Raw genomic sequence first — 15,308 nt, 5'->3', positions numbered from 1 at the left:
TAGAGAGCATATAGAGATAGAAGTTGTATGTTTCGAAAACCCTACTCCATATTGCTGCTTTTTATAGGGAAGATGGGAAATAGATCTAGGCAAGAGGCTGGGTGAATAGGGTCATTTTATGCTGGCCCCACTCATTTTTTAAGCGAGATTCTTTTCCACCATCCTTATTTATGTCGATGCAATGTTTGAAAGATTCTATCTTAATTTCTTTGTGCACTACGAAGTGCAAGAGTTTGGGATGTTATTCTTGGGTATGGTTAACGGGCAATCCTTAAGAAAGGTCTCCATTGTTAAACTTTTGGTGAAATTGAAACTAACTTTAAAATGTATTTAAATATATGGGTACATTGAATATTTAAGTTAGGTATAATTTATATATAATCAAGAGCTCTCGTTAGAAAAATTCATTCTAACGGTTTGGATAGTGATGACCATTTTGTAAAAGAGATATTGAATGTTAATTTTTTTTTAGAAAAGTAATGTTAATTTGGAAAAGTGTAGTAAATTAGATAACATTTAAGTATTCTAATGAGTGTTCTAAATATGAATCTATACATTCATATAGTAAAAAAGTAGCGTGGGATGTTATTGTTTTCTAAAATCTAAATACCATAGGATGAAAGGAATTCAAATCAATGGTTGTTAGTTAGATTAAGTTACAAGGCTAGTTTGACCCCGTTCAGATTGCTATTTTTAGAAATTATTATGGAAAAATACGTTATAGCGATTTGAGTATGTGAAGTAAAAAAGTTAATTAAGAAATTTATTCATGGAAAATAGAAAATTTTTCTGTAGAAAACTACAATCCAAGGATCTCTACTAATGTGTCTGATAATTTAAGAGGACATAATGTTGTTAAATCATAATTTCTTTGTCCTTTTAAACTCTAGAAATCACAACCCTTTAAAGAACAATGGAGAAATATAAACTACGTATAGATGGTATAGATGCTATCAATCCTAAAAATGGTTTACCTAAAAGCACAACCGATTAGAGAACAAAAGGTACCTTAATTACTTGACTGTTTATCCTAGTTATTATTACTTGACAGACTTGGCCGTATTATTTGCCAAATTGATGTTCATCCACTATAAGAAAGGTTCTTCTAATTGTCTAAGAAGTTTAGACAGCAATCTAGCACTATATATATCTTAAGGAGGTTTCACTTTTCCCAAAAAAAAAAAAGAAATGAGAAAGAAAAGCAGTAGCTTTCACATTAAACGTTTTTGAACAGGCTAAATTATCGGCAAAGTTACAGGATCCATAACGTTAGTTGCTTGTAGATTTGGGTTTTGGGAAGTAGAGTGAGTATACAAGGACGTCGATTGCAAATACGAGCTAAGAGTTAAAGGGGTCGATCTGCCATGTTTGAGAAGCATAATAATCTTTTCCTTTTGCAGAGCCATCTTCACTCTCGAGAAGTAAGAACGCCACGCAAGGGACCAAGAGGGACATTATTGTACTACTACCATGTATCTCTTGCAAAGTCAAAATAGTAAATTTTATATATATTAATAGTGTATACATTATTATGATTGGATGCACTATTATTGACAGTATATATATTGGATGCACGACACATGTGTAAAAGTTGGTTCAAATTCAAATTCAAATTATGTGTTATGCATTTAATAATAAAAGTGTATATACTATCAGTGTAAGAACACTACGCAAGCGACCGAGAGGGACATTATTGTAATTTGCACTACTACCATGTATCTCTTGCAAATTCACATTGTTTCTTTACAAAGTTGTAGTTGGTACTCAACAATGCCTGGTTTTGTTAATTAATCTATTTGGGAGTACAAGAAATTTGAAGACTAGCCATTCTCCAAGTACATATCACAGGAAAACATATTGCCACCACAACTCACATTTTAATGTCAAATATGTTATTAAAATGACAAAATTATGGCAAATGATATGTCATGGTCCATATTTTATTTCCATAGCAAGCTTATGTTAAAAAATCAAAATTATCCTTCTTAATTCCAAATTGCATTTAGACATGAGAAGGGTAATTTTGGGTGGCACTTTGTACAAAAATGGCCGTGAAACTAAAAAAGATGGACCGTGAAACTAAAATATCCCGTTTGAATTGTTATTTTTAGGAGTTTTTGGTAGAAAAAAAATACTATAACGATTTGATTAATTTGAGGTAAAAATGTGATTAAAAAATATATTCATGAAAAACGTAAAAAATTTTCTGCAAAAAATCATAATTCAAACATGACTATTATTTAGAAGAATAAGATGCAAAATAAACCACAACCTAACTAAAAAAAAGAAGAAAAGATAAACTTTTAAACATATGAAATATGCGTGCTTTTTTTTGGGAAAATTTCACAAACCTCCCATGAGGTTTCTGACACTTGCACTGAGGCCCCTCTAGGTTTTAAAAATTTCACCTAGCTCCCTTGCTTTTCAAATTTGGTAACAATTCAGTCCAATTAGGATTAAAATATTACTATCATGATAGAGATGACAATTATATTCCATGAATACCCTCTTCCACCCTATATTAGTACAAGATTGCTTGTTAAAAAAAATCTACTAGTTTTCCTTTCGTAATAATATTAGTGTAACACTTTTTGAATTTCACTTATAAACATTTATGTATTTAATATAAATTAAATGATTCAAAGTAAAATACTCATAAATAGCTAGTACTTTATTCAAATAATGGAAGAAACTCGTAAAGAACTGGTATGTTATGGACAATTTTTTTTTTCAAATACTTCATTTATATTAAATACAAAACATACTAGTTTTCCTTTCGTAAAAATATTTGTGTAAATGGCTTTTGAATTTTATTTGCAAATATTTATGTATTTAACATAAACTAAATTATTCATAATAAAATGCCCATAAAAATCTAGTACTTGGTTCATATAATAGACAAAGGCCATAAAGAGTTGGTACTTTATGGGATATTTCTTTTTGCTCATAAATAGTTATTACTTTGTTCGTATAATAGAGGAAACCCATAAAGAGCTGATATGTTATGGGCAATTTCTTTTTTTTTTTTTTTTTACTTTTACGTATTTAATTTATGTTAAATACAAAACCTACTAGTTTTCCTTTCGTAAAAATATTAGTATATCACTTTTTAAATTTTTACTTACAAACATTTATATATTAAACATAAATTATATGATTCAGAGTAAAATGCCTATAAATAGCTAGTATTTTATTCATATAATAGAAGAAACCCGTAAAGAGCTGGTAAAAAGTGGGTAATTACTTTTTTTACTTTCACGTATTTAATTTATGTTAAATACAAAACCTACTAGTTTCCCTTTCGTAATAATATTAGTGTAACACTTTTTGAATTTCACTTATAAACATTTATGTATTTAATATAAATTAAATGATTCAAAGTAAAATACTCATAAATAGCTAGTACTTTATTCATATAATGGAAGAAACTCGTAAAGAACTGGTATGTTATGGACATTTTTTTTTACTTTCAAATACTTTATTTATATTAAATACAAAACATACTAGTTTTCCTTTCGTAAAAATATTTGTGTAACGGCTTTTGAATTTTATTTGCAAATATTTATGTATTTAACATAAATTAAATGATTCATAATAAAATGCCCATAAAAATCTGGTACTTGGTTCATATAATAGACAAAGGCCATAAAGAGTTGGTACTTTATGGGATATTTCTTTTTGCTCATAAATAGTTATTACTTTGTTCGTATAATAGAGGAAACCCATAAAGAGCTGATATGTTATGGGCAATTTCTTTTTTTTTTTTTTACTTTTACATATTTAATTTATGTTAAATACAAAACCTACTAGTTTTCCTTTCATAAAAATATTAGTATATTACTTTTTAAATTTTACTTACAAATATTTATATATTTAACATAAATTATACTCCCTCCGTTACACTTTGATAGTCCTGTTTCTTTTTTCATACAATTTAAGAAAAAGTAGTTAACTTTGTTGAAAAAGTAAATTTAAATTGCTATTTTTCTAAAATACCCTCACATTAAATAGAGTAAAACTTTATAAGAACTTGAATTGATGGTAAAAAAAGAATCAACTCTCATTAAATGGGGTAGGTTTATAGTAACAACAACTTACATTGAATAAAGGCATTTTAGGAAAATTAAAATACAACTACATTCTTCAATTGGAAAGTGGACTACAATTTGGGACAGACGAAAAAGGAAAACATGACTATCAAAGTGGGACGGAGGGAGTATGATTCAAAGTAAAATGCCTATAAATAGCTAGTATTTTATTCATATAATAGAAGAAACCCATAAAGAGCTGGTAAAAAGTGGGTAATTTATTTTTTTATTTTCACGTATTTAATTTATATTAAATACAAAACCTACTAGTTTCCCTTTCGTAATAATATTAGTGTAACACTTTTTGAATTTCACTTATAAATATTTATGTATTTAATATAAATTAAATGATTCAAAGTAAAATACTCATAAATAGCTAGCACTTTATTCATATAATGGAAAAAACTAGTAAAAAACTGGTATGTTATGGACATTTTTTTTTACTTTCAAATATTTCATTTATATTAAATACAAAACATGCTAGTTTTCCTTTCGTAAAAATATTTATGTAACGGCTTTTGAATTTTATTTGCAAATATTTATGTATTTAACATAAATTAAATGATTCAGAATAAAATACCCATAATCATCTCTACCTTTTTATTAACAAGCAATCTTGTACTAATATAGGGAGGAAGAGGATATTCATGGAATATAAATATCATCTCTATCATGATAGTAATATTGTAATCCTAATTGGACTGAATTGTTACCAAATTTGAAAAGAAAGGGAGCTAGGTGAAATTTGTAAAACCTGGAGGGGTCTCAGTGCAAGTGTCAGAAACCTCAGGGGAGGTTTGTGAAATTGTCCCTTTTTTTTTCCTTTGAAAATGGAAACATGGAGTTATGAACCATTATCCAATTGGTTGAGTTGTCAGCGTAAACGGAGGGTCCGGGAACCCGAGCAGGACAGCCCGCGAAACAAGGTAGCAGGGTACTCCTGTGTCAATTTATTGACGCGCCGCATCGCATGTGAAACATTCCTCCAAGCCGCTGTTGACGTTAACATAGAGAAAGCGTGTAAATACGAAGGTCCTGGGTTTAGCTTTAAAACCACGAAATCTTGCAGCGGTAAAAGGCAGTCAAAATAACCAACTTCCCTTGCGCCTAGGGATGGATTGCCACGTAGACGAATTGAATTCGGATCGGACCCACATGAACAACCCAGCTTCTTTTCAGAGATCTATGGGTCCCAGTGTTTTTAGACGGAGTGGACCGGAACAACGTTGACAACGTGACATCATCTGCCGTCTGAGCCTGCTGCTACTGCTGTGGGTCCCTCTCCCACCTACGCCACCGCACCCCACCCCCCTGCGGAAGCAATTATGTGTTAATGATAAGCCAGTACACAGTCAGACATGACCGTGACAGCTCACTGCATTTCAAAATATTGATCCCTCCATCCATCCTTATTCAATTTCTTTCTTTCTTTCTTTCTTTCAGCAGAAGTGGGGAAATTCAGAAGGAAAATTTAGACGGTTAAAATTGTAACCTCCCTTATATCAAGACGAGAAACAAATGTCGATCACCATTTTTGTAAATTGCTCGTGTATGTATTTATATTTGTAGGGCACTAATCCTCTTGAGATATAATTTGCATGCAGTGCATAATTCTGAATTCTGTTTCCTGTTAAGGTATTCGATATTTCTTATGTGACACAGCAACTGGTTAATGTATAGATTTTGTCTTCATAGATAGGATTTACTTAATTATTCCCACCCGCCCTTTCCATTCCTATTTGACCAACAGTTGCTGGACTGTTGGTTGGGGATTTGATGTCTTGTTTGGCATAATAGGGTTTGAATCTGGTTGTCAATTTTACCTCACTTATATGTGAGGTAAAAAAGTGATTGAAAAATATGTTCACGAAAAAACGTAGCGCAATCCAAACACATACAGACGCTGTTCTTTTTTGGGGTGGCAAAGCAATCTTTCGATACAATAAATTGAGGAGTACCTAAGTGCAATCACCCTCAATTTTCAGTCTTGAGTGTCCAACCTTAAGCATTTGATCTAATGAATAACGAAAGTTCAGTTTACCAAAACTTGATTTTGTGGAATTAAATTAATTACAGATCTCAACCTTAATTAGAGGAACTGAAATTTGACATTGATCTTAAATGGAATAATACTGCAGACATGTTGCCATTTAGGCTCCTACTTGGTAGATGGCGACATGGCAGATAATTTTTATAAGAAGCAAAAACATATTATAACACCTTCAACTGTGACATGGGTAGTTCTTTGTTCAGCTTCATGAATTGAACCACACTCTAGACTCACAAGTTTTGGTTCAACCAGTATCTCAAAATCAAAAACTCCCTCACAAGTTTTTTTTTTTGGGGGGTTGGGTGGGGTTCTTCCTGTGTTTTCGTTGATATGGAAGCAGCAAAATCATAATTGACCACCGACTAAGTGCAGAGTTTGGTTTCCTTTTAGACGAAAAAGATAAAAATATAGTCTATGTATGAGTTCTCTTTTTTTTTTTTTGGGGATAAAAACATAAATGGTTGAGTGTTATGATGACATATTTTGACCTTTGTTTTTATAAATAACAAAAAATAATTTCATTGATTTGAAGAGCTACACACGCATCAAATATAGCAAAAGGTACGAATATCCTTCCACACTAAAAAATCAGCAAAAATAAAATCTTTGAGGCTGCAACTCCCCATGGCTCATTCAGTGCATACCTTTTATAGTCAACTCAAATCTTTTTGTTGTTTTGATACTGCTCCTTTTAGCAAAATTACTTAGGTAGATATTAGCCTCAAATCAAGCTTTTTTTTTAGGTATCTTCTTTAATTTCACTTCTTTAATTTTACAATAAATAATTAAAAATTATATTATAATCGTACTACTCGATAAGACTCGACATGTACTCAAAATTTGAGATTTTCTACTCGAACTCAATTCGATTGCCCTATCAAGTAATTCAAACACAACTCAAACTCGATCAATGTCGAGTTTGAGTCAAACTTTTGATAGAACTACTCGCAAGTTCAAGTCAAGTAGTTTCGTTAATTTATACCCTTAACATTATAATGTATGTTAGTTAGAAATGTGGACAGATGATTGAAGAAATATTTTAAAAAATGACTTAGAAAACTCGTTTATGATGTAACAAACAATTTTTTTTTGGGGACAAAAAATGGCAATCCAAACAAACTCATTATATATAAAATCATCCGTGGACCATGCGACACACTCAATGACCACACAAAACCGTACATTCGACATTGCTTTTCTCATTTAATCATATGTGAGGCTGGCAAAACGAGCCCTTATCCGTGAACCAGCCCAAGCCCGGCTTTTACAGAACATGATTAGTTTCGTCCATGAACTCTGTGGAGATTGGATCGTCTCTTGTCCACGAGAAAGAATGAGTGGGAGCGGTCTTCTTTATAGAAGCCAATCAAACCATTTGGAACCAAATACATTTTACGCTCATTTTCACTTTTTAAATCTAAATGGCAGGAGCCCCCAACCTAGAATAGATTCAGGAGTAAAGATTTTAAAAAATGACAATGATAAATAATACAGAAAGAATAAAAATAGAGAGGCATAGTGCACATTGGAGGATGAAAGGCCTTAACCTCTGCCCTCAGGTCTGCAACTAAGTGAACGTACATTCCATTTAAGTGAAGCTCCTACAACGTGAACGAGGGCCTGTGGATTCATTAGTGTAAGTTGCTGGCATAATATTTATTTATAGGTGGAAAGGAGGTGAACTGCGAGCCCGAAAATTCATGGTGGAGAAAAACCTTTGATTGCAAACGCGGAGGTTTCTTTGTCTACTCACCCAAAAAAATGGTCAAAAGTTTCACTTGTCCCGTGGCCGTGGGTAACAAACGATGCTGGGCCTTTTTTGAACTCACCTTCCTGTATATATGCAGCTTTTCGTTACCCAGGCCCTCCAAAGTAGTACTACGTAATAATTGAGGTGGAGTCACTACTGGCTGAGTCAGATTTTCCCTTGGACGTTTGCAATAAACAGTCGGAAAGTAGCAATTAACCTTCTTCATGCTCTTGCAGAGAGGTACATGACACGTTTCATTGATTGATGACATTTTCCATGAATTACCCGAAAAACAGAAAAGTTCAAAAACAAAATGGATTAAAAAATACTCCCTTCTTTTTCATTTCTCTTTTCTGTTTTCTTCCCAACTTCCAAGCTGGAAAAGGGGGAAAATCTTATTGGGATGTTTTGCAGAAATTTAACTTTATATGGCCTGGCACAGTATGAAGCACACATTATTAATGATGAATGAAAAGAGAGCCGCATTGACAACAAACTAAATGAACAGATTAATAAGACAACAAACCCTGTACCATCATGAGATTTCCTATTACAATGCAAGCTTCCACTTGTAGCTGCTAAATACAAAAAGTTGTCAAGAAAATCGAATAACAAAATTTCTACAAGACCTTCCAACCTAAAGAAGACGACAACTCCGTATCATTTCAAACCCAAGGCAAAGGACAGCTTTGGCCTCGAATTGTTCTTGCCAAGCACTTTAATCTGCTTCGCTCGTTCTTCCTCCTCTTGCTGTTTTTTCCTTCGCATGGCCTCTTCTTTCTGTCTTTGAAGCTCTTCCAGTTTGCGATACCTTTCCTCTTCTCTTCGCTCCTGCTCTAAAGCTCCCCTCCTCTGCGCTTCTTCCACCTTTCTTCTGTTCTCTTCCAGCATTCTTTCCAGCTCTTCTTTCTCTTTGCGGCCTTGTTCCTACACACATATGTACGTAAATTTAGACTCTAAACTAGATCAAACAGCAGCAAGTTCATATACATATAACCTTGTAGACAGAAACCATGGAGATAGAAAGGCATTGACGCAACATCGTCAACATACTCTTTAAGATGGTAAAAAAACCCCTGGAGATGGAAGGAATCTAGAAGTTTCTTACCTCTTTTTGTCTAGCTGCAATAAGAGCTGCTTCCTTCTCCTTTTCAAGTTGAACAGCAACTTCCTCAACTAGTTTCTTCCGACCTTCCTCCCGTCGCCTCTGAATTTCAACCCTAATCTCCTCAGAGTCCAAACTTTCTTTCACTTGCTTTTGAATTGCTTCTTCTACCCTCTTTGCAGTTTCTTCTTCTACTAGCTTCAGTTCTGCCTCCTGTTGACGCCTGTAAGAAAACAAAAGTGAAGTTAAGTGGGGAGATGCCTGTGTGCCGGAGCAAGACATAAAATTTTCCTTTATTAATCATAATAAATAGAAAGGGCCTTATCTGCAAAGAACTACAAGCTTCCTTTCCAGTTACTTTTAATTTTCTGGTTAACAGCAGAAATATCAAACAACATTAATTTAGAAAATCACCACCTTTTCTTTCTCCTTAGTTTACAACTAAAATGAATGACAGACTAACCTCCTTGTCGAGAAAGGCACTAAATATATATGCTTATGCTTTAAAAGCATACCTCTAACTGATTCCTGATCCAAACAATGAGTTTCAAAACTGGCGAACAGTAGATAAAGCAGGCAGCCAATTTGCATCAAAATAAACAATTACAGCAGAAACTTCCTTCAAATTACCCTGTGAAGAAGAATGTCAAGTAAACTGTGGCAATTTCAAAATCACCATAATATCTCAGCCCTCATATTAAAAAGCAAACTCAAAAGTTGTTAGAATATATAATGATGATCTTGGACATACACTTGAGCACACTAAGGCAAAGACAAAAGACCTGGCAGCCTATTAGTTTTTAGCTCCACACGTGCACAAGCACAGACACAAACAATTGAAGTGAGAAAGGAGGGAACCAATCTTGTCTGAAAAGAACAGATTCCAGGACAAAATCCAGAAAGCCCCCAACTAAGCCACAATAAAGTAAAACTAGGTTTCTGTCCACGTTCTGCTCATGATAATCAAATAAATCCCCATCCGCTATCCATTTTCTACTATTGTCACAACATTCAAAAGAGTAAAACCTTGATAATTTTAACACAGGAAAATGAGCATAGATCAGAATATGGCTAGTCAGCAGATGTCAAATGCTCAGAAATCAGATAAATTAGAGAAGATCGAGCAACCCTGTAGGATGCACGACAAATTAAGACAACGAATACAGGTACGTATGAACAAGAATAAATATACAACTAAAGCTCCACAAAATGAAAACACTAGCAATTACAACCTCTGTTCAACTAAAGCTCAAATATACAAGTCATCAAATGTCACACACCAAGAGGAAACGGGGAAGTAGCAGGCCTAATAGCACAGCAACAGTTGCTAAACTTAGATGCAAGGAACAAATTATGCAAGAAGAGAAAGCAAAAATCAATCAAAGGTATTGAGATCAAACTAATAAATGTGCAGGCCAGATGCTTGAATAGAAGGGAAAAGAAGCCCTTTCCAGCAGAAAGATGTTCTAATCATGAAAGTAATTAATATCATTTAACATTTGATAGTTATATATGCATGGCTGCTGCAATTTATAATTTAATCATCTGAAAAATGACCACTAACCACAGAAGTATTCAGGATGAATCTGCTTGAGCTAGATAGCAGAAGCGAAAGGTAAAGCAGTCACGTTTCTTCCTCTTAGACAAGTAGTAGCAGACAGCACCAACAGTGTATGTTGGAGAAATTTTATCACAGTCCAGACCAACTCCTTGGTGAGCCTAGTAGCTGATCTTTGACCAATGAAAATGCACTAAATAAGATTGTGGAGCCCCCCTAATTCCACATTAAATACAATCCAAATAAGATTGGGGGTTCTTTATTTGTCCAGTCAGTGCTAATTCATTGGTCAAAGACCAACTACTAGGCTTGCCAAGTTGGTATGGACTGTAATAAAATTTGTGTATCTTGAGTAATTGGAGAAATATCTCAAGACAAATGTTAGCTGACTTTCTAAATACAATTAATGATCAAGACAAATGAGAGACTACTGCTTGGCATCGAATATTTGGAATGTGAACAAAAATAAGAAAAGAGAAAAATGTCATTTTGCCAGTTTGCTGCAGTCGTATGTACTGTGTCACAAATTAGCTGCAAGAACTGAACCTGAACCTTAAATTTGATAATTGACACTTGGTGAAATGGTATTGTTTGTTCTCTATTGGGTTTCTATTTCTTGGTTTGCACAGAGTTAAGGAATCGACATGAAGTGATTCAAAAATTTGTATTGAGTAAACGCCCACTCAATGAAATCAAACCTACCATCTATGAAGTTAGCCATTTCCGAAAGTTTGGTGGTTTTCAATCCATACTCTCACTTGGTTCCTGGGTATATTTAGAATAGGAAAAGGAAAATAACAGATAAGACCATGCAGCTCCCAGTCTCCTCAGCTCTCCTGCCCCTCACCCTGAATTGACTGATAAAGAAAAAAAAATTCATGAAGATCTGACTTGTGCTTGTGGTTTGAGGGGATTTGTGTGGATTATGGGCCATGGAGGTTATTGACATATCTTGTGGAGGTTCCGGTACAACAGTAAGTTCGAATATATACAGACCAAAAGGTCCAATATATTTTTTTAAAAAAAATTCAAGCTTGGAAAGAGTTCAAGGGTAGGTGTACCAAGAAGCTGGCAGAAATTCAGGGTGTCACCGGTCATGTAAAAAAGACCTATACTCTTATCCATTGCAGTATGTGTAAACATCTTGTGTTATTTTGCCTAAACTGAATACATCTCCTCACATTATTTGATTTCCATCCCATTATTTGAACCAAGCAACATCTGAAGTTAACTCGTAACCGAGTCACAACATACTTTAAAGAGTAAAGTACAGGTATTCCCCTTTGTTTTGGATGGCATATAATTTCATGCAACTTCAGCATCCACATGACCAAATCTTTCAATCAAAATGAAGCAAAAGAAGCAAAGTCAAAAAAGAAAATACATGTGTGTGTGTGTGTTCCCACCTAACAACACGCTCAAACACCATTCTGAGATGGTGGTTTGATGATTAATGAGTATCGTTAGACACTTAGGATATCCATTGATTCCCCCATCTTATTCTTTTCCCTTCAGGGAAACCATTAATATAAGTCTTGAATCAAAGAGTTTACACCTTACCAATTGTATGCTCGAATATTAGACACAGAGCCACGAAAATTAAGGAAAGGTGAGACAGTTTCACACATTTGAACAACATGCAGTCATCACAGGATACAAGAAGTACATACACACTTAATGAGGATCTAACTCCATGACAGAGTCATCTTAACAAGACACATATTCAAAACTACAAGAAGAAAGGCTAAACTTCCAAAGAACTTACAGCATGCAGAAACATATATTCACAACTTATGGATGAAGAAATGATTCAATAAAATGCTTTTTTAACAACAAACCCCCATTAGAAATAACTAAATGCTCCCATGTACAGACTGGGAAAAAATGAAAAAAAAAAAACATGAATGGATATAAAGAACAGTTATACCTTTTCTTTTCTTCTTCCTCTTTTCTTAATTTTTCACTAATATCTTTCTGCTCCTTTATACCAACACTAACACCGGGAGATGCACTGAGTGAGATACTTCTAGTTCTTTGTCTTTTGTGTCGCCTTGGTGTTGGAGAGGGACTTTTACGTCGTCTTGGGGTAGGGGAATGACTTTTCCGTTGTCGAGAGGACATCGAACGACTTTGTCTTCTTCTGTGTAACAAAATAGAATACTTGAACATCAAACTAAGATATTAAGTGCCACTTATTATACAATATTGCATCATACAAACTCGCCATAGTATGGAATAGAAATTAAACATGTACAGTTACCTCATTAATTGATATTAAACTGACTGCTCCATCTTTTACCATAAGATACTGCTAATGTCACAAACAAGCAACAGAAGGACACCCATCGCCACCCATCACCTGCTAACTTCCCATATCAAAGGGAAGCCATGGTTTCTTTTTTAAATTTAAATTTTCACGCCAAGAAGACAAGTAGTGTGTGACTCATGTTTTAATAGACTTTTCCCAAACTCCCCCAAGTCAGATCTTTTAATCTCTAAAAGAGAAAGAAAGGAGAGTGTACAACAGGTGTAGTCCAATAACTACCTTTCACACTAATCGAGCAACTTATATACTCAAGATGAAAGAGCAAGAGTTGAAGAAGTATGACAGCCATCAACTACAAGCACATAGAGTATCAAATTGCGGACAGATGGTTGACAATTCTCATATGCAGCATCACAGCACGAAGCAATAGCAGAAATCACAGATCTTGACGTAATATAAGAGTCTGCTGGTGAGTTGTTGCAGATATATGACCATTTGCTGAAGGAATATAACATGAATTACTACAGAAGACTAGTGGTTCATCCACCAATGTGCTTCTCAGACATAACAGAAGTTTAACAAATCGAAAAGAATGATCCTTCAAAAAAATGGTCCCTTGCTCTCACAATCTCATGTTCAGCAAGTGTGGAGAATACAGATCAAATCTACACTACCCAAATATCTTTGCAGTCCTTCAAAAATGAAGCTTTCAGGAAGTAATGGTTGCAACTTGCATCATTGCGACAAATCAACCTAAACATTCTCCATTCGAGCCTTTATATGAGTGTAATGAAGAGAACTATGTAATTGAAAGTTACATATTCACAAGGAGGGGAAATATCCACTTCAACTGCAATTTGATTTGGGTTTTGTTTAAATATAATGACAAGATAATCAACCCAATATCTCCAATTTGACAAAATTTTTATACCACAGTACACCAAAAAGTCCTAATTCTGAAGCTGCAAAATATATCTTCGACACGAAAAAGGCGCAGACAAGCAATCAATACTTTAACGGATCAAGACACGAACATCACAAGCCTGAATAAACTGTAATTGATTCAACAGAGACATAAAAAAAGGTGAGTCTTAAACATCTGTGAGTAATAAATGCACAGACACACACACACAGAGAGTCCGAGCAATCGGGTATCACCTGCTGTGAGAGTAAGGTGATCGGCTTCTATCCCTCCGACCACTCCTCCGGCTATACCTATGCCCCACGGGCGACGGCGACGGCGAATACCTCCGCCGATACGAAGGTGACCTCGATAAATCCCTCTCTCTCCCCATCTCCTCCTTCAACCTCAATAATTGATTAATTAATTAATCAATTACCTGCCATAACGCAACTATCACCTATCCAAAAACACCCAAAAAAATGTTAAACAACAAATTTAAATTATGGTCACATCTAGTATAGTTATTGATCTGGATATTTTCTTTAGGGGAAACGGACGAGTTAGTAATTGTGACAAGTTTAAGTTGGAAAATTAGTAATTTAATGGATCTGTGAGAGTATAACATAAGTATACAAACCCTAGAAATTGAGAGACGAATTGCAGATAAGTAATTTGTCGTATTTCCTGCGAAAAGCTTTTGAGGTCGGAATAGAATATGACGATAATAACGAAAATTATACCGGAGATTGATATTTTAGTTGTATGAGAATTTGGTTTGAGAGGAGGGCAGGAGTAAACAAAGGGAGGCTGATAAAAACATTTATACCGAAGAAGTACGGAGCATACAGACGAAAGACCGGTTTTTCACTCGATTGGTTCGACCAATCGTCCTAACCCCGGGTGTCCAGTGAAACTTAAACAAAGAGGACAAATGATTTTTTTTTTTTTTTGTAAATCTTTTATACACTTGCAGTGTATACACTATCATCGTTGAATTCATGATATGCGTGCAAAAGTTAAATTTTAAATTCAAATTTTATATAGTTGTCATTAATCCAATACTAATAACGTATACACTGTTAATGTAGGAAAGATTAATCCTTTTTTTTTAAGGATCTAATAAAGGCCTAAGATTTTACTTCAATACAATCGCTAGTGCCTCTGGTAAGATTAAAAGGAAAATCAAATCATTTTTTCCCATTATATGCGCAGTTCAAATAAGCATGCTTATAAGCAGGTGAACTAATACTATCGATAAGACTTTAATTTGGTGGTGAATTAACTGAAGTTAAATTATTAAGAGGTAGAGGCTCTGGCTCAGGACTTACGAGTTTTGAGTTAAACTTCCTTTCATATTAGTTTTTATCGAGTTGTAATCTATTAATATTGATTTTTTATTGTAGTTACATGATGTAATTTTATTTTTCTACAAAAAAAATAGTTTGATTTATTAAGAAAAATGGTCACATTGGCACTTAAGCTATAGATATAATGGGGAAGGGTTTGGGTTGGATGGTAAGAAAGAAATGATTATAAGTAAGAAATTTTTGGCTCAAAATCTTCCACTTTAAAAAGGGTATAGCTATA

General features: G+C 34.1%; 1 protein-coding gene across 3 annotated transcripts; it reads right to left on the bottom strand.

Annotated features, from left to right (window-relative positions):
- Nucleotides 1-8,373: 8,373 nt before the first annotated feature.
- On the bottom strand, nucleotides 8,374-14,500 carry LOC113758348 (uncharacterized protein At1g10890). 3 transcript variants are annotated; one of them, XM_027301263.1, is made up of 5 exons: nucleotides 14,359-14,500; nucleotides 13,976-14,178; nucleotides 12,479-12,691; nucleotides 8,997-9,216; nucleotides 8,374-8,815 (listed from the first exon to the last, which is right to left on the bottom strand). In XM_027301263.1, exons 2-5 carry the CDS (start codon nucleotides 14,110-14,112, stop codon nucleotides 8,549-8,551), a joined length of 837 nt encoding a protein of 278 aa, XP_027157064.1. In that variant the 5' UTR covers nucleotides 14,113-14,178; nucleotides 14,359-14,500; the 3' UTR covers nucleotides 8,374-8,548. The 3 variants fall into 3 exon arrangements, with proteins under 3 accessions (XP_027157064.1, XP_027157066.1, XP_027157065.1); XM_027301265.1 differs by lacking the exon at nucleotides 14,359-14,500 and having other exon boundaries at nucleotides 12,812-14,067; XM_027301264.1 differs by lacking the exon at nucleotides 14,359-14,500 and having other exon boundaries at nucleotides 12,479-13,869; nucleotides 13,976-14,066.
- Nucleotides 14,501-15,308: the final 808 nt, after the last annotated feature.

Source organism: Coffea eugenioides, chromosome 2, assembly GCF_003713205.1.
Source record: "Coffea eugenioides isolate CCC68of chromosome 2, Ceug_1.0, whole genome shotgun sequence".
In the NCBI taxonomy this organism is placed as follows: domain Eukaryota; kingdom Viridiplantae; phylum Streptophyta; class Magnoliopsida; order Gentianales; family Rubiaceae; genus Coffea; species Coffea eugenioides.
The sequence above is the reverse complement of the archived record's forward strand: the minus strand, read 5'-3'. Positions and strand labels throughout refer to the sequence as shown.